We start from the raw sequence: 26,764 nt of genomic DNA on the forward strand, positions 1-26,764 counted from the left end.
ACTTGCAAACACACACACACACATCTTAACATGTGAATGACAAAGACCAATACCCATATTGGTGACATCACCGTTACTAAGTCACCGTCAACAAATGACGGTGACGTCACCCCGGCACCTGCGCCAGGCCAGTTGCACACACACACACATGTTCACGTACTCCAAATGCTCATGCACACCTATGCATGCACATATCCACAAAACCTCCCATAACGACTTTTGGGGCAAGTGCTGTTTGCAAGCAACTATTAAGGCCCTCAACACACGTGAACAGGCGATGCATCCATCACCAAACATGCCCAGCAGACCCTCTCATCTCCTTCTTGCCAACGTTTGTCACGCCGCGTCTAGATCATTCGTCCGACGTGAGCTCCCGACGCCAGATTCAGATACCAAAAGTCTCTTGGGCCAGTGGCCGCGATGAGTATAAAGTATAAATTTGTTTTATGTGAAGGAACATATGGACGTATCGGTGGTACACCGGTGCAACTTAACACACCGGTGCAGCATAACACACTGGTGCAGCTTAACACACCGGTGCAGCATAACACACCGGCGCAGCATGACACACTGGTGCAGCATAACACACCGGTGCAGCTTGACACACCAGTGCAGCATAACACACCTGTGCAGCTTAACACACCAGTGCAGCATAACACACCTGTGCAGCATAATACACCGGTGCAGCATAACACACCTGTGCAGCTTAACACACAAGTGCAGCATAACAAACCTGTGCAGCATAACACACCGGTGCAGCATAACAAACCTGTGCAGCATAACACACCTGTGCAGCATAACACACTTGTGCAGCATAACACACCGGTGCAGCATAACACACCTGTGCAGCATAACACACTACTGCAGCATAACACACCGGTGCAGCATAACACACCGGTGCAGCATAACAGACCTGTGCAGCATAACACACCCTGTGCAGCTTAACACACCAGTGCAGCATAACACACTTGTGCAGCATAACACACATGTGCAGCTTAACACACCAGTGCAGCATAACACACCGGTGCAGCATAACACACCGGTGCAGCATAACACACCTGTGCAGCATAACACACCAGTGCAGCATAACACACCAGTGCAGCATAACACACCTGTGCAGCATAACACACCAGTGCAGCATAACACCCGGTGCAGCATAACACACCTGTGCAGCATAACACACTTGTGCAGCATAACACACCTGTGCAGCATAACACACTTGTGCAGCATAACACACCGGTGCAGCATAACACACCTGTGCAGCATAACACACCAGTGCAGCATAACACACCGGTGCAGCATAACACACCTGTGCAGCATAACACACCTGTGCAGCTTAACACACCCTGTGCAGCTTAACACACCAGTGCAGCATAACACACTGGTGCAGCATAACACACCGGTGCAGCATAACACACCACTGCAGAATAACACACTGGTGCAGCATAACACACCGGTGCAGCATAACACACCGGTGCAGCATAACACACCTGTGCAGCTTAACACACCTTTGCAACTTAACACACCACTGCAGCATAACACACCCCTGCAGCATAACACACCGCTGCAGCATAACACACCGGTGCAGCTTAACACACCTGTGCAGCTTAACACACCTGTGCAACTTAACACACCAGTGCAGCATAACACACCACTGCAGCATAACACACCCCTGCAGTATAACACACCGGTGCAGCATAACACACCGGTGCAGCATAACACACCGGTCCTCATAAAGGTCTAAAATCAATTGACCCTGTCGTCAAGGTTTATTCTGTGCACTGGGACCGATGATTTGGGTCCGTGGAATCGAGGAACCGTCCCACCAAGTCAAGGGCACGAGAAGTAAAATCTGCCTTTGGAACACAGCAGCCAATCGTCACCAGGCAGGGTGCTGCAATACGGCAACAGACTGTGCGAAGCTTCATGTTCAACTGCTCATATAAACGTTCGTCTTCCGACCGCTTCGACATCGCGATAATCCATTTTGCCGCATCCTGCAAGATTTTCTGACCGGGGTTGCGAATCGCAGACAAAAAAAATTATAATTATCCGAATTATGCATTTAAATAACTTATTCGTTATACTGCGTACCACCGGCATACCGCCAATACGTTCCCACGTGGCAGGGAGACGCGCCGTCTCCCACTCAGCCGTTACGGTCCTCACTTGGGCGACTTGAGGTCGCGGTGGACGATCTTGTGGGTGTGCAGGTAGTGCATGCCGCTCGCGATCCCGCTTGTCCAGTCGACGAGGAGGCGCGGGGACACGAGTCGGCCCACGCGCAGCACCTCAAACAGCTGCCCCTGCGCGCAGTACTCCATGATGATGCAGAAGCACGGCGCTTGAGTGCACACGCCCCTGTGGGGGGAAGGGAGGGGGAGCCGAGGGCAACACGGCAGGAATTGCGAGAGAGGTTAGAGGTCACCGGGCTGAAGAGTCTGAGCACTGAGTGCCAGGAGATGAACGGCAAAAAGGTCAGAGGACATGCGGTGTAAAGGTCAGCGGATATCGGATTAAAGGGCGAGAGTTCAGAGAGCACGGGGTTGAAGATTTAGAGTTCAGAGGGCATGGGGCACAAAGTCGATGGCTCAGAGGGTACGGGAGGGGGCGGAGGGTCAGGGCTGGGAGGGTCACGGGCGGCCCCGACGTACTTGAAGGCGATTATGTTGGGGTGCTTGAGCTTGCGCAGCGGCTTGATGTCCGTCTCGCGTTGCTCGCGCACTTTCTTGATGGCCACGTCCTCGCCGCGGAACTTGCCCAGGAAGACGGCGCCCTGAGCGCCGCTGCCCAGCCACTGCAGCTCTGCAATCTCCTCGAATGCCACCTCCCACTTGTCTGCGTTGGCACGGGGGAGGGTGGGGTGGACGGTCAAAATAACAGGGAGGAAGAAGAGGCGGAGGAGCGATGGCGGTGAGAGGGTCTGGCCGGGGCAAAACAGGGCGAAGACAATGGACTGTTGGGGGTCACAGTCGGGGGTTAAACAGCCAAGCACCCAAACAGACCCAACCAATGAGAGGCGGGGTTAAAGGGTCGGAGTTGGAGTTTACCGGTTTAGGTTAGTTTGGCAATGGGTTGTATATTCCGGTTAAAGTTTAGCTTTATAGCGTAGGGTTAGAGATGAATGGTTGAGGTTACACATTTTAGATCGCAATCAGTTAGGGGGGCTTTGTAAGGGATGGCCTAACACCTTGCTGCTGGAGCTTGTACTCGGTGGAGTAGGCCTTGCCCAGGATGCTCCACACGGGCCGCAGGCATCCGAGTAGCCCCTCCAGGAAGCTGCCGCCCGTCGACTTGCTGCGCTGCATCTTCCTCCGCATGCCCTCGAGGCTGCTCTCGCCGCCGTCCCCGCGCCCGCCGTTCGGCTGTCCCTCTCCGTACTCCTTCTTGCCTTCATCCTCCGCCTCATCTTCCTCCTCCTCCTCCTCCTCCGCCTCGTCCTGCCCCTCGTCATCATCGTAAACGTCTTCATCCCTAAGGTCGCTCCGGGGCGGCCGCACCAAGTCGCCACCTCCGGGAACGGAGGTGGCGACCCTGCGCGAAGAGGAAGAGGAGGATGATGACGACGACGAATTGGAAGAGGGCAGCTCCACCGTGGTCGCGTCGCGGAGGCCGGCGCTGCCGCCCTCTCCCACGCTGCCGCCGCCAACGCCCCCTCTGCCGCCAACCTCCGGGCGCCGGCAACCCGCGGGGGGGCGGCCCCGCGCGCCGCCCTCTCCCGCGCCCTCGCCGCCCCCATCGAGGATGGTGAGCGTGACGAGGCTGTCCCCGCCGGCGCCGTCATCGCCATCGCCCAACGCCACCTCCTGGCGCCGGCATAGCAGCCCGGCGCTCATCGCCCGGCCCGCGGACGCCAGCTCCTCCGGAGATGAAGAAAGCAATGCCGATCGGTCTCCATCCACCTCCCGCATCTGCTGCTGCTGCTGCTGCTGCCGCCGCTGCTTCGTCACGTCCGGCTCCTTCGTGCAGATTTCCGTGAAGCCGCGGTCGTCGTCAGGCTTGCTCGGGGAGACGTCGCGGCGGGGCCCCCGGGAACCGTCGGGGGGCCCCAGCATGCAGGCCACGATGTCGGTCAGAGGCGGGGCAGCCGCCGGGCGCTGGGGGGCCGGCTCGCCCCCCAGAATCACAGGGGGGCCGCCGCGGCCGCTCTGCGTGTGCATGGCGACGTGCGGAGAGCGAAGGAGAGCAGAGAGCGGAGGAGAACGTGGAACTTTGGCCTGCCTTTAATGGGGGACAGAGGAGGAGGACGTAGGATGGGAAAAAGACAGAGAGGGAGTGGTGGGGGGGCAGGCAGGGAGAGAAAGAGAAGGCATGCAGAGGATCGTTGTGTGTGTGTGTGTACGTATGTAGGGGTGTGTCAAAGTGAGACAAAGTGAAAAAGGAGACGGGGAGGAGACAATTCCGATTAGTATTAGCATTAGGATCGTCATAAATCTCATAATTTCACTTCATTATCACCTTATGTACAATTTTATAATTGCTGTAAAGCGCCTCGGAAAAGGAACTTTATAAATCACAAGAGGCAGGCCATCGCTGTGCTCGTCATCTGGCAGTAGTCCATCGAAATGTAATCTGCGGTGCTCATTCCCTCTACGGGATCATCCCCTCGACACCTGGATCACAACTTTACAAGTGAAGAACTGTGGATGCACACACAGGGGTGCCGCGGTGGCGAGATGTTAACTACCTCGCCTGGTATACAGGTGGGTTCGATCCCGACCCTGATGCCTGCTGTATATTGGAGTTTGCGTGTTCGTGTGGATTTTTTTTCTCCGGGTCCTCCGGTTTTTCCCTCCACATTTATAATCACACGTTTAGAGTATGTTGGCTACTTTAAATTTCCACGTGACGATAAGCCACTTCGTTGAGCTATCTCTTGTGGCCAGGTCGCTTCTGGGTAAGAGCCCTGTAGCTCAGTGGGCCATACCTAATAAAATAAAATTAATGGTTGAATTTATCTGTCCATTGGGTCATATTCAAGTGTTTACTTTGCTCCGGATGAGGTTTTAGTTCTTCCAATCTTCACTCTCCACACCATGGCAGCAAAATTCAGGTCGAGTCGAGCAAAATGCAAGAATATTTTCCAATCTTGAATAACCTTGATCAACACTCTACAATATTTCATCACAACTTGTGGAGTACTTATTCACGAGAACCTTACATTTTAACTGTGCGACCATTTTAGTTTCTCTTTAATGCGAACTCGAACTGTGCAGAATAATGTCACACCGGATTCATATCTGTGTAATCCACAATTTGCTCTGCGTGTAGCTCATCTGGAGCGACGAGCATATGCACGTGTATTCCGTGGTGTCGTGTTGAGTGGTGGCGCAGTAGTTAGCGCACTGCATGACCAATATCTGAACCAGTCCCGCTCCTCCCTTAGGTTGATTCAACCTTAAATGTGTACCATGCTGCGGTGTGAAAAAAACATCAGCACTACTGGGAAGACAAAGGTGCTAGCCATAACCACCACCTCACTGTGGGTGTCACACTGTGGGTTGTTTGTGTGTGCTCGCGTTTGTGTGAATGTGGCTCTGTGTCAGTGCGTTTGTTTATGCATGCATGCGTGCGTTTTTGCATATGCATTCATGCGAAGGTGTATTTGTGTGTTTGTTTGCATGTTTTTTGTGCAGGAATTAAATCGTATCCACGTGCGTGTGTTGCAGTGTCATTGCCAAAGTAACTTCACACCCCCACATGTCTTGCAAAAGACACACCTTCGTCTCAATGGTAATGCCATGAATGCATTTCTGATCATTGATGATCTGTAATTTATTTAGTGATCTCCGACCTTCAGATTGTAAACGCATAATAACTCTTGCAGGTTCACTCGGTGGACCACCAACGTCTGTAACCCAGCGCTGTGGAGGCGAAGGTTGTCAAATCGCGCAAAAAGTTGCGAATTCCCCTTTCAAGTGGGCGTCAACGCCAAGGAGGAGCCCCTGCGTTCACCTGCTGGCCAGGAGAAGGCGGTAGGGCCAAGTGTGAAGTGGCGTCTTCGGTCCATTCTGTATGGGATGGAGTGTTGCCCCCCTCGTCCGCGTGAACTGTTTTTTTTTTGTTCCCGAATGTATCAAAACTCATTGGTTGGCTGAAGACATCTCGATACGTAGAGAGAGTTCGGGCAATTGCCGGTAGCGGCGGCTCACCGCCTGACTGTCCTCCCGCTTGCCTGTAGTCCGTCAGTGATTGTTCGATGCAATTTTCATGGACGCCGACGCAATATTAAAGGAAACTTTACATTACATATAAGTCACGACGTTTCGATCGCAACACAAAGCGGTCGTCCTCAGGCGGAAAAAAAAAATCCGGCAGTGGAACTGCTGAACCAGCGAGAGAGCTGTAACAGCAAGGAGGTTATTTACGTGGCGATGGGCAAGCAAGCGGGGTCTGAGCTGGAAAGAAATTCCATCCCCGCACGCAAGCACATCAGTTGTGTTAATGGGGGAGATTATGGAGAGAGAGATTTGGGAGAGAGATCAGCATGAAATGAGCTTCCGTCGCCACATGAGAGTTTCGTCCCCGCATATGTGCACAACAGCAGCGTTAATGGGAGATTAGCACTATGTTGATGGGAGAGATTAGGCAGGGAGATTAGGGGGATTAGCAAGTTGATGCCATGTCTATGTGTAACACAAGCTGCGGCGCTGCCAACTGCGTTGTGAGAGGCGAGCGCATCCACGCAAGAGAACCACCGCAACGGTGGTCGCGCCAGTGAGACACGCAGCCCATCACACAGCCAGAAAACATCGATACATCGAGGCTAAGGGAGCAGAGGTGGCCATGTTAGTGAGACCCCAGCCCGTTAATGCAGAGGCACCTAACAGGGCAATGCAACTCAGAGAGTCGTAGATAACAGCCAAACGGCAGGGACGAATGGAAGCACCACAACAAGTCACTGGCTGTGGTTCTCTTGCGGACGCGCTTGCTACACAGCCCTCTCGCTGGTTCAGCAGTTTCCACTGCTGGATATTTTTTTTTCCACCTGAGGACGACCGCTTGTGTTGCGATCGAAACGTCGTGATATGTTATGTTTTGTTTTATTTTATTTTTCTACCCACGTGACTTTACCGACGGAACCAAAGAGTATGGATTCCTGCAGTCACGAAAGCTTCAAATCAAGATTACATAAAAGGTTTTGAGGATGTACACACACGGGCTGTGTTTTTGTAAATCAAGTGGCCGTGGCCCACGCAATCCACTGGCGCTTACATCACCGCTCGCCGCCGACAATGACCAGGGGGCAGCACCCTGACACCCAACACTCGCCCGTGTTCAGTTCCCATGCATCATTTACACAAGCTCCTGCTGAGGAGCGGTGGTGCAGTGGTTAGCACACATATCCTGCGAATCCCGCAGCCTTCCTGAGTGATGGCTAGAACCAGTCTTGGGCCTTCCCTCGGAGAACACCGCATGAAATGAGTACCTGGGGCAGTCTAGCTTGCCTCTGGCCACACCAAACATCTCGTGCGCTTGTGTTGACCTCAGTGGGAGCTTGCTAACAGCACCTCCGATTAGCACCAAGGTAGCCATCCAGTACATTTATTAATCCAGTGTTGGATGAAGGCCTCCCTCTGGATGTTTGACCATAATTTATAATGCAGCAGCACCCTGCTGAAAAAGAGCCTTGAGACTCAGCGAGGGTGTCCTGAATAACTGAAGGGTTTTTTTAAATAAATTATTTTCACAGTTGGTCGCTAGGGCTTATTGTGGGGGGGGGGGGGGTGGGGAGAGCCACTGTGGCGTGGATCTCGGTACAGCTGCGTCTCTCCGCACGTCCTCAGCCCCGGCATCCGTGCAGTCCCACTGGGCGCGGAGTTTGATGACCCCGACAGATGGAGGCCCAGCGAGCGAGTGGCCGCGAGCGCCGGGTGGCGATGCCGTCGAGTCTCGTTTCCGTTATCAGACCGGTGGGTACAAGGGAGAGTAGATTGGGTGCGATGCTGTTACTGATATGGAAACGCCATCTCGCCCAGAGGGGAGATGTTTTGGTTATAAAAGTATTATCTGCGGAGAAACGCCTCTTTTCAGCGATGACGTAGGAGGGGCATTCTTGCCAGATATTTATTTTGAAGCTGCACTTATCTCTTAACCACACGGATAATCGCCGACAATGGGATGGATTTACACCGCTTCTGCGTGACTCCTCTTAACGTCCATGAATACATGTGAATAATTTGAAGATAATTTGAGCAGAAAATATAATCAATTCTAGGGCACAATATATATTAGTAAAAAAAACCCTTTATTTTAGGTAAGTTTAGTTATCGCATTGTCGTTAATATCTGGTCTCTATCTCCGGTCCTGTCTACTGTCTCACAGTGGCGATTGGTTCCTCCAAGAAGCGGTGCAGCAGTGCCAGATGGTTCTCGTGTCACTGGCCACTGTTCAATAAAAGTGTGGCATGACCCTGACCGGGGTTTGAACATATGATTTTATGATCAGAAGCCCTGTTGCTCAGTTGTGCCATCGCAGCCATTACAGCAGAAATGTGAGCTGTGTGCCACCTGGCTGAGAGCAGTGAGCGTTCAAAACACACACGCTCACAACCCACACGCGTGAACACAGTATGAACCACACACACAAACCATAATCAACATCACGCAAAACAATCATAAGACATCGACAACACAAACCAGAACACACAACACAAAATACACAACGCAAACATAATACAAAACCACACAACATAACTGATAGTACAAACACATAACGCACACAAAACAAACCGGAAAAACACAAAATAAAAAAAACACAAATACAGCACGTACATGCTCTTACGTATAAGGAAAGTGAATGTTGTAGACGGGTTGATGGGTGGTGGCAGAGACGGTGGTGGTTGTGGTTGAGAGGCGGTGGTGGTGGTGGTGGTGGTGGCAGTGGTCGTGGCGATGTTGGTGGTGGTTGTGGTGGTCATGTGGGTTAGTTTGCTCAATAGATTTTACAAACCCAACCCGTGCCTATCCCCTCTGCCATTATCAATTTTATGAGCCCCTTGATGAACCACAAAACTCCAGCCAAACGACGCAGATCACAACCAGCGTGGTCACCACCGTCGATTCCATCCCACAAAACTGTAGAGATAATTTTAACCAGATTAAGCAGTGGTTAGCGCACTTCGCTCTGAACCCACGGGCATGGGTTTTATTCTCTGCCAAGGATAACATAATTGGGGAACGATATGCCAACTGGTTCTGGGCGCCCCTATCACCATCCAGCATTGAGCAGTGTGGTGAAGTATGGTCAAACAACCTCCATGGCACGGAGGTTGTTTTGTAGGGGTTGACGAAGAGCCGCACAATGTTTAGTCTAATCTTGATTTGAAGCTTTCGTGACTGCAGGAATCCATACGCTTTGGTTATTTCGGTCAAGTCACGTAGGCATATATATTTTATACCTACGTGACTTTACCAAAAGAACCAAAGAGTATAATGTGTAGTCTATCAACCTGTATTACGGCAAGGGCTTGTTCCTACACAGGACGACCACCGTTACTGCCACACAGTGGTACAAGTTTCATCGACCCAGGATGCGTGCGATTGCCCAAATTAAACCACGGCCGGCATTTGAACATTTTCTCGTCCGATGGGGAGTTGGGTGCTCTGACCTCTGCAATGGACACTCGCTGAAAAACAATTCAGCGGGATTTCAACTGGGCGCTGTCCGTTGCGTACCGAGAACAATGCCATGACTGCCGTCTTCGCACCAAAGTGTGTCAGGAAATCGATTTCATGCGAAACAAAAAACAAATTAACAACGTACGCAGGCACCAAAGCCACGTCATCAAAGCCCTAATGGGGGAGGAGGATAAGGAGGAGGAAGGTGACCAAGAGGCACATTCCACTTAAAACGACCCTTTAAATGAGCAACTGAGACAGCAAACCTCAGGGATTGTGATTAATTTACCGGTGCAGCCATGAATGCCGTCAGCTTTGCGCAGAGCAACTAAAAATATCTCTGCTGTGGAATCAAATGGGGGGAATGGCTCATCCACTCGCTGAAAACGTGGCTCTGACACTGCTGACGAGCTCTGAAGCCAATTCTAGGAAGATGAGATGTGTGCAGCACGTGTGTGTGGGGAGCTGTTAGTGGGCTGTGCCACGAACACGGCAACGTTGCAATTATGGCTTCATTTTTTGGTGATTTGGAAAAGTTTTTTGGTTTGGACATATTTGTTTTGCAGTAGTACGGATATAGACTGATGGCCTTAATCTAAGTATTCTTGTGGTTGTTGTTGTTGTTTGACTTGCATCCCACTGGGATTTTTTGCACACAGCGTTGGTGTACGGTGCTTTTTTCCAGAATATTTTGCTGGTTTTTTTTCATGGATTTTCTGTTTACACAGTCACTTTAAGATGTTTTTCTTGTTCGTGTTTTTGTTTTTTTGTTTGTTGTGGTTGCACCCGATTCAAGAGCCGAATGGCTCACAGGGCTATACCAAAATAAAAAAACTAAACTAAACTAAACCAGAGTTCCATTCCCACTCACGGCCAACACAAGTGACGATGATCTAAATCGGTCCTGGACCTCCTCTAGGTCGATTCAGCCTCACATGAGTACCTGGTGCAGCGTATAAACATCGCCACTGGGGATACAAAGGCGTCTGGGCGTGGTGCTGGCCACCCACCCCCTTATGTGCCGTCCCGACCTTGATAGTTGCTCGCTAACAGCACTTGCCCCAACAGTCTGTTAAGGCTATCTTTGTCTTTGTGTGTGTATGCATGTGTGTAGCTGCATGTCTTTTTATGAATACATCTTCGATTGTATTTGGCTGTGTATGTCGGACAATATGGAAAGTGTGTATAAATACGCATGAACGTATAAAATTGTGCGGATGTGATTTACGTCTGAGCACATGCATGCGCATGCGGGGGCGTGTGCACGTGTATACGTGCGTGCACTACCAACCAAAACACCCCATCACAATGCCCGTCTCATTATTGGCATACGAAGGTGGCCCGAGCCTACGCTGGGACCCACTCAGCCTAAAATTATTTGTAAGTGCATTTTTACAGTCAACGTCAGCACATCAGCACCGAGTCCACAAAGGCGCCGAGGCTGTAGCTTACCGCAGTGACGCCCTGCACGCACGCACGCAGCTCAGCCAGGGCTCTCTGTGGCTGCATTCAATGTTCTCTGTGCACACGCTACAACATCGCTCCATGCAGCCCCGTGACCACAAGGGAATGACAATCGCATTTACCGGAATATCGAGGACACAGCTGCGGCCACATACGTCATTCTCCCCCTCACCATCCCCTCGGCCCACCGCCCTCCCCCTCCCGGCTCAGTCTCAGCCTCCCCTGCCATCGAAAAACAGTGCCACCCAACAATGGTTTTGGATGGTAAGCGGTTTGGGATGGTGACCGGTTTGGGATGGTGACCGGTTTGGGATGGTGAGCGGTTTGGGATGGGGAGTGGTTTGGGATGGGGAGTGGTTTGGGATGGTGAGCGGTTTGGGATGGTGACCGGTTTGGGATGGTGAGCGGTTTGGGATGGGGAGTGGTTTGGGATGGGGAGCGGTTTGGGATGGGGAGTGGTTTGGGATGGGGAGTGGTTTGGGATGGGGAGTGGTTTGGGATGGTGAGCGGTTTGGGATGGGGAGTGGTTTGGGATGGGGAGCGGTTTGGGATGGTGAGCGGTTTGGGATGGGGAGTGGTTTGGGATGGTGAGCGGTTTGGGATGGGGAGTGGTTTGGGATGGGGAGTGGTTTGGGATGGTGAGTGGTTTGGAATGGTGAGTGGTTTGGGATGGTGAGCGGTTTGGGATGGGGAGTGGTTTGGGATGGTGAGCGGTTTGTGATGGGGAGTGATTTTGGATGGGGAGTGGTTTGGGATGGTGAGCGGTTTGGGATGGGGAGCGGTTTGTGATGGGGAGTGGTTTGGGATGGTGAGCGGTTTGGGATGGTGAGCAGGTTTGGGATGGGGAGTGGTTTTTGTTGGGACCTCTCCTTCAATGGGCCTATTCGACTGCTCAGCTTCAGGACCATGGACAGTGCCTTCAAGGGCGCATGTGGCACAACAGTTGGTAAATGCGCAATCGTGGTGGTGACATTTTCCTGTGGAATTTGGGTCTCGGGCTGGAGCTGCGAATGAGAAACAGCTTTTCTTTTGTAGCGACACACATCGGTTGTGTGAATATAAAAAAAAGGTCTAAGCTTGCTGTCTAGAGGTCCATCATAGCACTTCGTTGGATATTGTTTACTCTGGCTGCACATGGTTATTTCCATGGTAATAGATTTATGGAATGGGACAGCTTTACAGGAACGCAATGATGGAGTGATTAGCACATTGGCCTCTTGAAGCCAGCAAGAAGGAGCTTGATTCCTGGCCATGGTTAGCGTCAGTGGCGAGTGATGTCTGGACAGCTGCTGGCCTCCCACCTTTCACCAACCCTGCAGTTGACAACAAAGGGCTGTATATTTTTAATTGGTATAAAGATTATAAACGAGCTTACACAGCCGGTTCATACGATACACAAATAGCTCTTCTAATGAGCCCGCATTGTAATTCCCTTGCCATGCGGATGAACGAGTATACGGGCAGTTGTACATCTCTCTTGATGATCCTGAGTCAGTGATGAAAATTCCACGTTGTTATGTTGGAAGCCAGTCTCCCCGGAAAGACAACCGCTGTTTTGACTTCCCACAAAGTGTTACCTATTTTATCAACCCCGGAGGTATGATGGAACCCGAAGTCTATGCAAACAGTGGAAGCCAGGCACAACCACAAGTGTTGATTCATCATCTACTGTAAACTGTTTCTTACGCTCGGAATGCATCCGGCAAATTGTCTGTATGTGTTTGAGTGACTCAAAATTATTACATTTTTGTACAACTTATATTCATATTATATGCTAGTGTTGTATTTCTGCTCATAGAGCAACCGAGGAGGCATGGAATTTCAATGGACAATATCAAAGTGATAGTACACATGGTGCAAACAAAAATCGACTCGTCACTAAAATTAAACGAAGATTTGAAGACGCTACTGCTGTGTTGGCGACTGTGAACAAGCACAGATATCAATGAACACATTCGCCAATAACACTTGTGCTGTGAAGGGACATCGCCAATGCGTTATTGACAAAATGTGCTGAGATTTCTTGATAAAAAATAGTAAAGAGAGAATCATCACAATACAATAAATAGAAAACACAATTTATACTGCGTGTATATTTGGTGAATCGGACGCATCGTTCGATCGAGAACTCAGAGGCGCAAAAGCCGGAGCTTAAGATCCCCACATATGCGAGCTTGAACAGACGAGGCCTGAACTGCAGTAATCAAGGCAGTTAGCCACACAACGCTCTGCGTTAACACCTGCAACTGTGATACACGCTGGGTTGATTATTCGGAGTAGACTGCAGCAGGAGTGGCTGTCAGATTGGTACGGTGGTTTGTGGGCTTGGAGGGCGCCCTCCCATCTGCTGCCTGCCGTCAGCTGTGCCCGTGTATCGTTGGTTAACACGCGACTGGAAAGCAATTGTCTCTCGCAAAATCCATTACTGTGCTTCCGTTGCAGCACCGTGCTTCCGTTGCAGCACCGTGCTTCCGTTGCAGCACCGTGCTTCCGTTGCAGCACCGTGCTTCCGTTACAGCACCGTGCTTCCGTTACAGCACCGTGCTTCCGTTACAGCACCGTGCTTCCATTACAGTATTGTGCTTCCTAAAGAAAGACGTTCCTCTCGTGCAGTGTTCTTAATTCCAAGGCCCACGGCCCAATGGAGGCCCCTTGGGGGCCTTTAGTGTGGCCCCTGACGTGCAGCCCCTGACAATACACAATTTGAAAACATATGTGGGGGCCCTCACCACTGATGTCTTATCGGTGAAAGTGCCCTCTCCCCACCCTCCCTGAAAATTAGTGAAGAACACTGCTCTAGATCTGGGATATCAGATATATACCATGTATATATCAGTTATATACCAGCTACAGTATATAACAGATACATACCATATAGATTATATTTATCCATGAGGTTTTTTTTTTGGGTTAGATCACCTAAATATATAAATGTGTCGTAAAAAACCCGCCACCACCCGACACAGCCAATTAGTAAGGTTTGTCACGTAAACAAAGCGTGCCAATTAGTTACTAGTTCAGCACTACACCGGTGTGTTGGAGAGTAAAACCCACACCATTAACAATTCGCGATCTAACCCAAAACACATATTACGGATCATATTGGTCGCAAAAGACTCCTACTCGGCGTTAAACTGGATTACATTTGTTTACGAACAGGCATGAGCCCACTGGCAGTGACCGTCAGAGTTTGGGGAGGTCTTCATCCAGCAGGGGCTGGGCAGAGGCGACCATCGTTATGATTAAGAGCTAATTGAAACCTGGGGGAGGCTCCTTTTCAAAGGAGTTCTGAAAGGACACCGAGCCCCACATTCAGACACAACTGTACGGATATTAATCATTCATCCAACGTGTGTGTGCGTGTATGTATGTATTGCTGTGTGTGAAGGTGCCTTTGTAGATGAATGCGTTGACATAGCCCAACAGTCTGTTAAAAGGCAATACGGGGGATCTGTGTTTGTGTGTATGCACATATTGGTGCGTGCATATGCGTACGTATGTCGGGGTATATGTGTGGGTATGTGTGTGTTTATACGTATATATGTAGAGCTTTCACCCGTAACATCAGCTGTGAAAGAGACGAGTTTAATTGGATCATAAATTAGGAAGCGAGAGAGATGGCCGAGTCTGTAAGGCAAAAGGCGAGGGGAGGGAGGTCAGCGATGCGAAGAGTGAAACACCCGGAGCTCGCACCACAAGCGCCAATTCGCATCACAACTGCCGTCAACAAAACCGCGACTATCCCTCCTTTCATTCTCATTCTACGTGAAATAACAATTTGTTATTTTATTCTCAGTCTACGTGACTTTACCGAAAGAACCAAAGAAGATGAATCCTTGCAGTCACGAAAGCTTTAAATCGAAATTTAACCGCCTCGACGGAGAGGGATTCCACACAACCTTGAGATCATTCAACAGACTCCGGGATAAGAAGGCTCAACTAATCGAGTCTCTCACCTTTCTGAAGAGATGCCGCGACTCTAAGCTTAAAGGTCGCGATCTAAGCGTGGCTTTTTCACTCCAGCGCTGTCCTCCAGACAGTCTCGTCCCTTCACCTGATGAAGGCTGCTTGTGTTGTGGCCGAAACGTCCTGAGAATATTATTGTTATTTTATCAACTTGTTATTTTATTCTCATTCTACGTGACTTTACCGAAAGAACCAAAGAAGATGAATCCTTGCAGTCACGAAAGCTTGAAATCGAAAATATCCCTCCTTTATTCACACGACCTCAACAACCCCCCCCCCCCCCCCAGAGGATGCAATGCGCCAAGTTCAACTCCAATTCCAGTCGTCTATCTCTGTGGTCAAAATTCCAGTTCCACCGGACTTTTGTTGACATCTCGCAGTGTTCGGATGTTAACTACCTCGCCTGGTATACATGAGGTCATGGGTTTGATCCCGACCCTGACGCCTGCTGTATATTTGGAGTTTGTGTGTCTCTCTCTCCATGGTCACGTGGATTTTTTTCCGGATCCTCCAGTTTTTCCCTCCACATTTAAAAGCATGCGTTTAGAGTATTTGGATGCTATACATTTCTACATGACAAGCCAATTCGTTGAGCCATCATTTGTGGTCAGGTCGCTTCTGAAAAAGTGTTATATCTCAGTGGGCCTTACCTGGTAATTTAAAACAAAAACAGTTTATAGATTAGTTTACGTTTAAATTAGCTATGCATTCTGATCAAGTGGGGCGTTGGTTTGAAACAAGTTCAAGAGACGTGGCCTCAGACGAGCGAGGGATTCTGTGACTGCGGTGGACCTATAGATGCTGCTCAATGCACAGAGGCCGGTGGGGATTGAAGACTCTCGGACACTCATTGAGACTGCCGAGCCCGGGGGGGAACAGACTGGATACCTCATCCGCATTGCGAGTGGAGCGTTGCTCAACGTTACTCCACAGCAGCACCACTGTAGGTACACCGACGTAAAGCCAATAATAAGCCTTACATTTTGGAGTAATTTTCGCGATTTTGTCAAAATCCGCCAGCACTGGGGCATCCGGGTGGCTCGGAGGGAGGCCGAATGTCGTCGTCCGAGAATTGTCAAGGCAGCAGCTGGTGGTGAAACAGGGGCTATCGAATTATTGCCTAAAAAAAAGAAGATCTTTTACGTTCAAATACGGTTTAACACATAGGTTTCCGCGACCAATATTACTCTCCAACACACCAATTTGCTGAACTAGTAACGAATTGACATGTTTTGTTATCGTGAAAGACCTTAATAATTGGCCGTGTCGGGTGGTGGCGGGTTCCACGACACATTTATATATTTATGCGATCTAACCCAACAAAACCCCATTCCCTCTATTTTGGTTAAATATGGTTTTCTAATTAATTTGCCGTTTCTGGCTCTGAGGACGAATTATTTCGGTATAATTTGCGTGCAGGCGAAGCTCTCTGCAGGGCACACGAAAGCTATAACCGCAGCATGGATAAAGAGATCTACTTAAAGTGACTTTTAAATTAGTTCTGTGACGTCATCGTCAGGAATCAGTCTCTGCTGAAACATGCTGGTTCACTGCTCCCTGAGAAAACCGACCGTAAATGTCTTCATCTAGTTATGCAGATATCACGACATTCACATGACTTGACAATGTCTTGCAAAGATAAAGAATACGGCTCAAGATAGGCATGTTACTATCACCACGAATTACTGTACACGCGGTATAGCTTCACGTACAATAGCTATTGTCTGTCATCTCATGGCCATGTTGTAGGAGGGGTGCTTTGTGTCTTCCGAGCGCTGACCACGCAGCTCCAGCACGACAGCCAGAATGTACACCTACCTACACGTATACAATTTTATAATCGCACTGCATTCATCGTTAACGATGGCCGATTTACAAAAAAACATCTTGAATAATGTTTTTAAATCAAGTTTGGCGCGAGCAGGTGGATTTCGAGTGGCCTAGTTGAAGGAGGCAATTGAGAGCCACACGTGCACAGACTCTGAACGAGAGAACGCCCGGTGGATGATGTCAGGGGATAAAAATAGGGTCACGGTAAACGAGGGGAGTCGAGTGTGTGACTCGTTCGCTCACTCCTGACAATATATTCATGAGGCCACTTTGAACTTCATCCCTCACGCCACCCTTCACACCACCGCCCACTCACCCACCCACCCACTTGCCCTATCAGACAGCCAGCCAGCTATCCATCCACTTAGCCAGCCGGTAAGTCAGCCAATCGCCTGCCCTGGTGCTCACTACCTACAAAGGTAGCCAGCCACTCACCCAGGCACTCACTAACCCAGCCAGCCAAGCCAGCTACATACCCAACGTATTCATCGACCCATATAGCAGCCACTCACCCACCCAGCACATGCCCAGCCTGGCACTCACTCACACAACTAGTGAGCTAGCCTTCCAGCTACCTATCCAGCTAATAACCCTCCCAGGCACTCAAAAAGCGACCCACTTACCTAGCTAGACACTCATCCACCGAGCCAAATACTCGGACAGCACCTCCGATAAGTACAGTTGGCTACGTACGGTGCGAAAAAAGTTAAACGTACACACATGCAAGATACAACCAGAAAGACAGCTACCAACACAGCGTACATGTCTCCCACCACGTGACCCATCCAGGTGGCTATCTAGACAACCAGTCACCCACCCAATCAGCCAGTCACACAGCCCATTTGCCTTCTTCACCTGGACAGAACAGCTTGCAGCGACGAGTGTCTCAGGGAGTGATGAGGTCAGCAAACTCCACTGACCCCTCTATCACACCATTAATGGTGTGATTAAGCGAGTGCGGGGCCTGTAGCATGATGTTATCAAGGGGCCCTAAATTAAATAAATAAAAACATAAATATTAAAACACAACATTTTTACTTGCATAATAAAATAGTAAAACACATTTCTTACTTACATAAAGTAATTCGATTTTTTTTTTCATTTGCTATAAAGCCAGATAATACGACAAATCGCTAACCTTAAACGCCCAGTCGTTCATAAAAGTTGAAGGCAGTATAGTACTATAGTAATGGAGCAAGTGCAGAATCACCGAACCGGAATTCATAGCTTGAAAGCATTTAGCGCGGGGCCCTTTAAAAGTGCGGGACCCGTAGCTTATGTCGCGACTTTTGCTACGAGGATAATCCGGCACTGGAGCACGCGTGTGCCCTCCACACATCCCACCGTGAACCCCGCCAACTCCACCCAATTCCCCCGCACAATCGCACCTGTGTCACTGGTGCGCGTAGTCTCCTAGGCAATATTGACCGAGCAAAGTGGCCAGGGAGCCTGGCCAGATGCCCGCGCACTGAACACTCGGAGATAAAGCCCGAGGAACTCGGCACGTCAAGGGAATGTGTTTGCATTTTGTTGCCTTGCCACTGAGGCACGGAGTTCAAAGTTCACCCTGTGGTACGCCAACAGTGTTTGTCTAATCGATAGGGATTGGGCCCCCCGCATCATAAAAAAATGTCAAAATATAAACAACTTACCACCGTTTGACAATCTGATGCTGGATGAAGGCCTCCCCTATGCTGTGTCCGTCATGGGGGTTGTTTGACCGTAACTCACCACGCTGGTCAATGCGGGTTGCTGAAGTGGTCAAGGGGAGCCCAAAACCGGTTTTAATATCACTTGCCATGACCAGGTTATGTAACACAGGTCACATGGTTCATAGTGCAGCACGCCGACCACTGTGTTACCGGTATGTCTCTCCGTGTGTGTCTCCCCGTGTGTGTCTCCGTATCCCTCTCCGTGTGTCTCTCCGTGTATCTCTCCGTGTGTGTCTCTGTGTCTCCCTGTGTGTCTCCATGTGTCTCTCCGTGTGTCCCCCTGTGTCTCCGTGTGTCTCCCCGTGTCTCCGTGTGCCTCTCCGTGTGTCTCCGTGTGTCTCTCCGTGTGTCTCTCCGTGTGCCTCTCCGTGTGTCTCCGTGTGTCCCTCCGTGTGTCCCCCCGCGTGTCTCTCCGTGTGTGTCTCCGTGTGTCTCTCCGTGTGTCTCTCCGTGTGTCTCCGTGTGTCTCCGTGTGTCTCTCCGTGTGTCTCCGTGTGTCTCTCCGTGTGTGTCTCCGTGTGTCTCTCCGTGTGTCTCCCCGTGTCTCCGTGTGTCTCTCCGTGTGTCCCCCCGCGTGTCTCTCCGTGTGTCTCTCCGTGTGTCTCCGTGTGTCTCTCCGTGTGTGTCTCCGTGTGTCTCTCCGTGTGTCTCCGTGTGTCTCTCCGTGTATCTCTCCGTGTGTCTCCGTGTGTCTCCGTGTCTCTCCGTGTCTCCCCGTGTCTCCGTATCTCTCCGTGTGTCTCCGTGTGTCTCTCCGTGTATCTCTCCGTGTGTCTCCGTGTCTCTCCGTGTGTCCCCCCATGTGTCTCCGTGTGTCTCTCCGTGTGTCTCCCTGTGTCTCTCCGTGTGTCGCTCCGTGTGTCTCTCCGTGTGTCGCTCCGTGTGTCTCCCGTGTCTCCGTGTGTCCCCCCGTGTGTCTCCGTGTGTCTCTCCGTGTGTCTCTCCGTGTGTCTCTCCGTGTATCTCTCCGGTGTCTCTGCGTGTGTCCCCCTGTATGTCTCCATATGTCTCTCCGTGTGTCTCCCCGTGTATCTCCCCGTGTATCTCTCCGTCTCTCCCCATGTGTTTGCAGGGGGACGTTCATTCAGGTGCGGTAAATAAGCGTAGAAATTGAGAGATAACAAAGGGTAACTGATCACCGCAGTAAGCTGATTTACTGGCTTTAATGTATGCATTTAGAACTTCTTTCGCACTCTACGTAACCAACCGTGCTAATCGGAGGCGCGGGAGAACAACAAACTTAACACAAGACGGACTTCTAAAGAAATGAGTTTTCAATCTAGGTGATTTAAAAGTGCACAGCTCCAGTGGCTTCCTAATATCGGAAGCAAGAGCGTTCCAGACGGCCCCAGAAGCGCATCTTAAAGCGCGCGATGCGGTGGACCGCCTTTGTTCGATGGCAGCCAAAAGCCGCTGCTGCGAGGATGAGCGGACTTCCCGTTATGGTTCCTTGGCGAGACCGGCAAGGTGTTTGTGGTTCACTTATGGCAGGCACCTTGCGAGCGATGAGTGTCACCTTATCATATATTCGTTTGGCAGCTGGAAACCAGTGACTCGGTTCTTCAATGTGTTGCTAAAATGAGCTCCATTATCCGGGGGGTCACAAGCGGTCGTGTTGATGGAGACATGAGTGAACATAACTTTAGACATGAGGCAGAAAACAAATGTCATACAATACAAAGAAGACAGGCAAAGGATCGGCTATTGATTAGAAACCTTCACCCCGAATCGTGGCGATTAATCGAATTGCTGAGGGGAGGAAGGGAGCTAATCACCACATCCCAAGTACAGTCTGTTCTCCTATAACGCGGTAGTTGCGTTCCTAAAGAACGCCGCGTAATGAAGAGATCGCGTTATACGAAATAATAATATATACTATAGGGGGTAAAGCACAGTCCGCGATAGCACTGTTAGATGCGTACGCGGGCTGAACAAAGACTGAGGCGCGTGGGTGGCATCTAGAAGCATCCAGCAGCATCCCGCCCTGCACCACGCCACGCCGAGGCAGCTGTACAACCGCTTATTCTTCCTCACGTGACACAGTTCCGTTCACTCGCGTTATATATGTCCAATTCGCGTTACGAAAACACACAGGAAAACAGACTGCATTCATATTCCAGGCTGGCTCCGTGTGCGTATCACACCCAAGGCTGTCATGGCAGAGACACAGGGGCTCTGTTTTCTTAGGTCAACGTCACCTTTCAATCCCTGTCATCAAAGTCCTTCAGCGAGGGAAGTGGGCTCAAGGGCCCACTGCGGTTCTGCTCTCGACAACTCAAGAGTCTCCTTCGCTCAACTCAACGTGGACTTGGCGCTATTTTGAGCTCCCGGTTGTGCCCGGTGCTTGGACCCGGTGCTTGGACCCAACACCACCCCCCCTCCCTCCTCCCCCCTCTCAACCACTCCCTTGCCTGTGCGAACCCTTGTTGGGTCTGCGGAGGCTTTCATGAGCCAAGAGCATCGCTCTCCGGGGCTCGCTTGGAGCTCTCGTGAGGTCGAGCAGTCAAGCCCCCCCCCCCCCCCCCCACAAGCCGACTCTCCCGCCGGTTTGAAGTGTGTCACCCCACTGGGCCGAGTTGTTTACACCAAGGCAGAGGCACGCAGCGCCGGGGTCAACGTGAGCGTTTCAGCAAACGGAATATTTGTCGCTTTATTTTCCGCTTGTTTTTGTGTTGTCTTTCGGAGGTCCTTTATGGTTCCCAAAGCTTTGCAAGATAACTCTGAAAGCGTTTTAATTGCGGGCACATTACAACTGTCGTAAAGATGACTCGCGTGAAGATGACCCAAAACGAATTCAACCTTGACAATCAAGATGCGACGCCGTTTTCCCTAAGGGTTGCCCAAAACTTTGGGACACAAAACAAATGCAAACGTTCATTGCCCTGACAGCACCCCCCCCACCCCCCCCCCCCCCGTCAGCTTCCGCACTGCTTCCTTGTGAAGACAAACGTGCAGCGACATAACGAGCGTGGGGGGGGGGCAGGTAGGGGGGGCCTTGCCCACCCCCCCCCCCCCCCCGGTGGCCAAAGCCACGAGTTAGGGTCCCCTTAACAACTACCATGAGATTTGTTTTCGACAACAGTGCAAAAGAACAACAACGCTTATTCGAAAAGCAGTTTACATTTTTTTTGTTTTAATGAAATGACTTTCATTTAGAGCAGCGACGTAATTCTGCAAAAAGGGTAGTAATGGAGCTGTCGCGCTTGCATTATGCGAAGACGGAGCGCCCCATACAGCGCTAAATGTTCGAGACCGTGAGCGTAACGCTGATGTGATTAGGCAAGAGGAGATGTACAATAGCCTAGGTGCGACCAGGCGAGACAAATCAAAAATTGGGGCCCCCACCTGACCAATTGCCACATCCCCTGAGCTGACAATGTTGTTATTATGGCCGCTGCAAACGCGAGTTGGAAGCGCGTTGCAGGGTCCGCGCGTATGTATGATTTCTCCTAACTTGTTTCTGTTCTCAGTTTGGACCCAAATGGAAATGGGACTGTGTCTTGTTGAGTGTTGAGTCGAGTTGTTTTACAAGGGAGATCCGTGGTGCGTGAGCGCAGCAGTAACAACAAACTAAATAAAAAAACAAACACAGAATTGAGCGTAATCACGTGCATGGAACCCCAATGAATGAGTTAACGAGTGAACACACGAGTGAGGCCGCGAAGTCCAGCAGGCAGCTCGATGCGCATGCATTCACTGTAGGTGTTCTCCAAGGGTCAGAGTTTCTCGGTCCCCCACTTTTCTCTCTCTCTCCATTTCACCACTCGAATCTCTCCTTTCTTCGCTGACATTTCCCCATAATTTCGTCAGGGATGACATCCACATTTTATTCCCCTTTCATTCCCTTTCCCCTGACCTCACTCACCGCATCTCATCCTGCCTCGTCTCCATCCAATCTTGGATGTCACGTCACTTTCTGTCCATCAACCCTTCCAAAACCCAAATTATATTTTTCCCTGCATCCCATTCCCCCCCCCCCCCTTATCCCACCATCTCTTCCCCCATTTCAATATTTCCTCAGCCCGCAACCTCGCTGTTATTTTTTTTAACCCATCCCTCTCCCCCGCCGGTAACATTCCCACCACTGCCCGCGCTTGCCGATTTTACTTGTTCAACGTTCGCAAAATCCGACCTTTCATTTCAACCTCTGCTGCGAAACTCCTCATCAATTCCATTGTCTTTCTTTACCCATCTGGACTGCTGAAATTTTACCGATCGTGAGCTCGGTCTCCCCCATTTACACCTTTGCCCCCCTTAGACAAATCCAAAACGCCTCTGCACGTATCATATTCAACCTTCCCTACAATTCCCATACCTCGACGCTCTTCGCTCAACTGCACAGGCTCCCTGTTGACCTACCGCTGCCTGTTCAAATTCCTCACCCTGGTCTACATACCCCTTCATGCTCACACCCCAGCCTCTCTTGGCGCTCTCGTATCCTTCTGCGTCTCTTTCTCGCCCTCAACGTTCTCAATCTTCCTTGTCTCTGTTCTGTTCCTCCTCCTCCTCGTTGTACCCAATCACGCACTCGCTCTTCTTGCACCCCCCCCCCACCCAACCTTCACTGGAACAAACTCCCCCTCCACGTGGATCTTCGCTCACCAGTCTCCACTGCTCCCCCAAAACTCACTTCTTCTTCCCCGAGCTCATCCCACGACCCCCTGATCTCCTCTTCGAGCCACTACCTCCGTTCCTGTTCATTCCTCATGGTCTCTCTCCGTAGCTGCCACTCATTCCCCATTCATCCAATCCATTCGTCATTATTTCCTTTCATCAATTTCACTTTGACTTAATTCACGCATCACAGGTTCGCCCATTACTTTCTTCCCATCTATTTTATTTAAGTCATCTTCACCATTGCGTTAATTTCTACCTAATTCTCTGTAAAGCACCTTGGTCAAGGCGCCATGTAAATTATGCCAAGGTAGGATAAGGTTGTATGCACACTGTGTACGGTATATACGAGTAAATGCAATGCGCTCACCACTGCGCCACTGCTCCCCCACCAATTTAGACAGGAAATACGATCAAGGGAGATCAAGATAACGAAGACAAATACAAGGCAAAGTTTATTTATTTTTTTCAACGGAAGAACAATTTTGATTAAACGAATTTCGACGTGCACCGTACGACGCCAAACGAGTGCCGCGCTTGGGCCAGTCCCCCACGCAAGGGAGAGCAGCGAGCGAACCATCGCTCGATACCACGGGATTCACCTGTAATAAGGAGCATCCGTTATTGCGCTGTACTTTCTACGCTCACGCGCCCACGCCCCCCACTTCCACGAAGCCACGCTGACCAGCGTGGGGGATGCATGGTCAAACAGCCCCCACGACCCACACAACGTGGGGGGCAGTAGGACCGGCGCTCGGGCGTCGATGGGATGGGCCCTGCACCATCGAACGTCCCTTTGCTTTCGATTTGAAGCTTTCGTGACTTTAAGAATCCATACTCTTTGGTTCTTTCGGTAAAAGTCACGTGGTAGGTAGATACAATTATAGATCACGACGTCTCGATCGCAACACGAGCGACCGTCTTCAGGTGAGAGAGAGAGGAAGCTACTGAAAGAAGGTCTTATGTAGGCTTGAGATGGGTGCAGCCTCAGACGGTCGCTTGTGTTGCGATCGAAACATCGTGATCAATAATTTTTCTACCTATGTGACTTTACCGAAAGAACCAAAGAGTATAGATTCCTTTGGTTCCCCAACTCTCTCGCGCGGTATGCAGGAGGTCGTGGGTTCAATCCCAACCTTGACGCCTGTTGTATATTTGGGGTTTGCATGTTTCTCTTCCCGTGGTCGCGTGGATTTTTCTCCGCGTCCTCCGGTTTTCCCCTCCACGTTTAGAATCAACGTCACGCACTTAGAGTATTTTGGACGCTATATATTTCCACTTGATAAGCCACTTCGTTGAGCTTTAATTTGTGGCCACGTTGCTTCTGAAAAAGATCTACGTCGCTCAGTGGGGCCTTACTTGGTAAAATAAAACAATACTTTGTTTAGTATAGTTTAGACCATCCTGCCTGGCGTTGTGAATCACTCTTGCAGTGGATACCGGCCACACAGCAGCTCTGCTACCACTCCGCCCCCAGAGATGCGGAGACAGGGCTAGTGGAGAGACCACCAATCCATGAATAAGCAACACCAGTTCTACTTTGGCCAACTTTTAACACAGGGCAAATATTTGGTGCAGAGGTCGCAAGGGCTGCATTCGCATTTAAATTGGCAGCACAAAATAAACAAAAAAAACGTTCAATATTTAATGAGCTTGTTAGAAGGCGCTGCATGGGTGTGTGCGTTGTTTATCGAGAAAGAGGTCCTGTCATGGGGAGTGGGACGGCATGAATCTGGAGGCTCGAAATGTCAACTGGGATCACTGGTTTCAATAATATAACCAGCACCATCATAATCCGCACAAACACCATAACTACCACCACCGGCACCATCATCACCATCACTACCAACACAACATCACCATCACTACACTTGCACCATAATCGCCACCAGCAGCATCATAAATATCACCACCACATGTCACTCATATGGTCTTTCAGAAAGGAAATAACTAACTACGAATACAGGCGAGGAGCTGAAGGGAGCGTGGCTATGTAGAGGAGGGCAGAGGGCAGAGGAGGTGGCAGCCCAGGAGCAGCTGTCAATGCAGAGCTCCAATAAAAGAAGACAGAAGAGAAAACATATAAACGTGCTGTGTGCAGCACTATGCATCGACGAGGTCACTCAAATACCCGTTATCTGGAGGAAAAAAACATAGGTAAACACCTAGGTGAAGCCCCGTGCTGGGACAAGGTTAAATAAAGGGTCAGGGTGTGTCCACACTCGAATAGACATGGGGCAGTGCTCATCACGAAAGGCGTTTTCAATTCCATTGGTAGGAATGGAATCCATTACTGGCAAAACGTCGTACTTAGATTGTAAATGTTGTGGATTTGCTCTCCAACATACCGGTGTTGCTGTACGAGTAACGAATTGGCCACGTTCTGTTTACGTGACAAACCTTACTAATTGGCCGTGTCGGGTGGTGGCGGGTTTAACAACACATTTAGACCTTCTGGGTTCTTTCGGCAAAGTCACGTAGAATGGAGATAAAATAATAAAAATAATAACAATAAAATTCTCACGACGTTTCGGCCACAACACAAGTAGCATTCCTAAGGTGAAGAAACAGGACTGTCCGGAAGACAGCGCTTGAGTGAACACTGCCAAGCTTGACAGCGTCTTTTAAGCTGTGTGGGAGGAACAGAGCGCCTTGACAAAGGAGTTTACATATAAATTAGCATGTAACTGGGGGATTAGCATGATGTTGGTGTGGGAACGGAGGAGGGGCGCTAATCCCTCACACCAACATCATGCTAATCCCCCAGTTACTTGCTAATTTATATGTAAACTCCTCTCCGCCCTCCTCCGTTCCCACACCAACATCATGTTAATCCCCCAGTTACATGCTAATTTATATGCAAACTCCTCTCCCCCTCCTCCGTTCCCACACCAACATCATGCTAATCCCCCAGTTAATTTATATGTAAACTCCTTTGTCAAGGCGCTCTGTTCCTCCCACACAGCTTAAAAGACGCTGCCATGCTTAGCAGGGTTCACTCAAGCGCTGTCTTCCGGACAGTCCTGTTTCTTCACCTGAGGAAGGCTACTTGTGTTGTGGCCGAAACGTCGTGAGAATTTTATTCTGTTATTATTATTTTTATTATTTTATCTTCATTCTACGTGACTTTACCGAAAGAACCCAGAAGATGAATCCCTGCAGTCACGAAAGCTTTAAATCGAAACACATTTAGATTTACTCGGTCTCACCTAAAACACCTCTATTGTGGATAATATTCGTCGCAATTGCCTACATGTTAAACATTGGTAGGATTCCACATTCCTATGACTGGGGCCAGTTTCTTCAAAGGACACCCACTGCTGACTTCCCACAAAGTGGCACTCGTTTAATCAACCAGTTGAGGATGAAAACGCCGAGTTGATGCACCAGCTGGGATTTGAACTCACAAGCTTCCCTATCGTGAGCTGATTGCTCTGACCACAGAGCCACTTGTGGTTCACTCTTGCACCACCACCACCTTTGATCACAGTTCCAGTTGTGGGGACCTCTAGAACCACCACCACCACCAGCTTTGACCACAGAGACACTTGTGGTTAA

The 26,764-nt window shown here is 50.1% G+C and overlaps 1 protein-coding gene across 1 annotated transcript in view; it reads right to left on the bottom strand.

Annotated features, from left to right (window-relative positions):
* The window catches only part of LOC116949302 (mitogen-activated protein kinase kinase kinase 13-like), a 44,219-nt gene that overhangs the window by 14,004 nt on the left and 3,451 nt on the right, over positions 1-26,764 (bottom strand). Inside the window, exons 2-4 of the mRNA XM_032966446.2 lie at positions 3,191-4,221; positions 2,655-2,838; positions 2,170-2,361 (exon numbers count right to left, since the gene is read on the bottom strand). Of these exons, the coding sequence (XP_032822337.2) occupies positions 2,170-2,361; positions 2,655-2,838; positions 3,191-4,160 (1,346 nt within the window). The 5' untranslated portion in view covers positions 4,161-4,221. The remainder of the gene's footprint in view (positions 1-2,169; positions 2,362-2,654; positions 2,839-3,190; positions 4,222-26,764) is intronic.

The sequence above is a fragment of the Petromyzon marinus genome, chromosome 2 (genome assembly GCF_048934315.1).
Source record: "Petromyzon marinus isolate PM22_M1 ecotype Great Lakes invasive population chromosome 2, UKy_Petmar_22M1.pri1.0, whole genome shotgun sequence".
NCBI classification, from domain to species: Eukaryota; Metazoa; Chordata; class Hyperoartia; order Petromyzontiformes; family Petromyzontidae; genus Petromyzon; species Petromyzon marinus.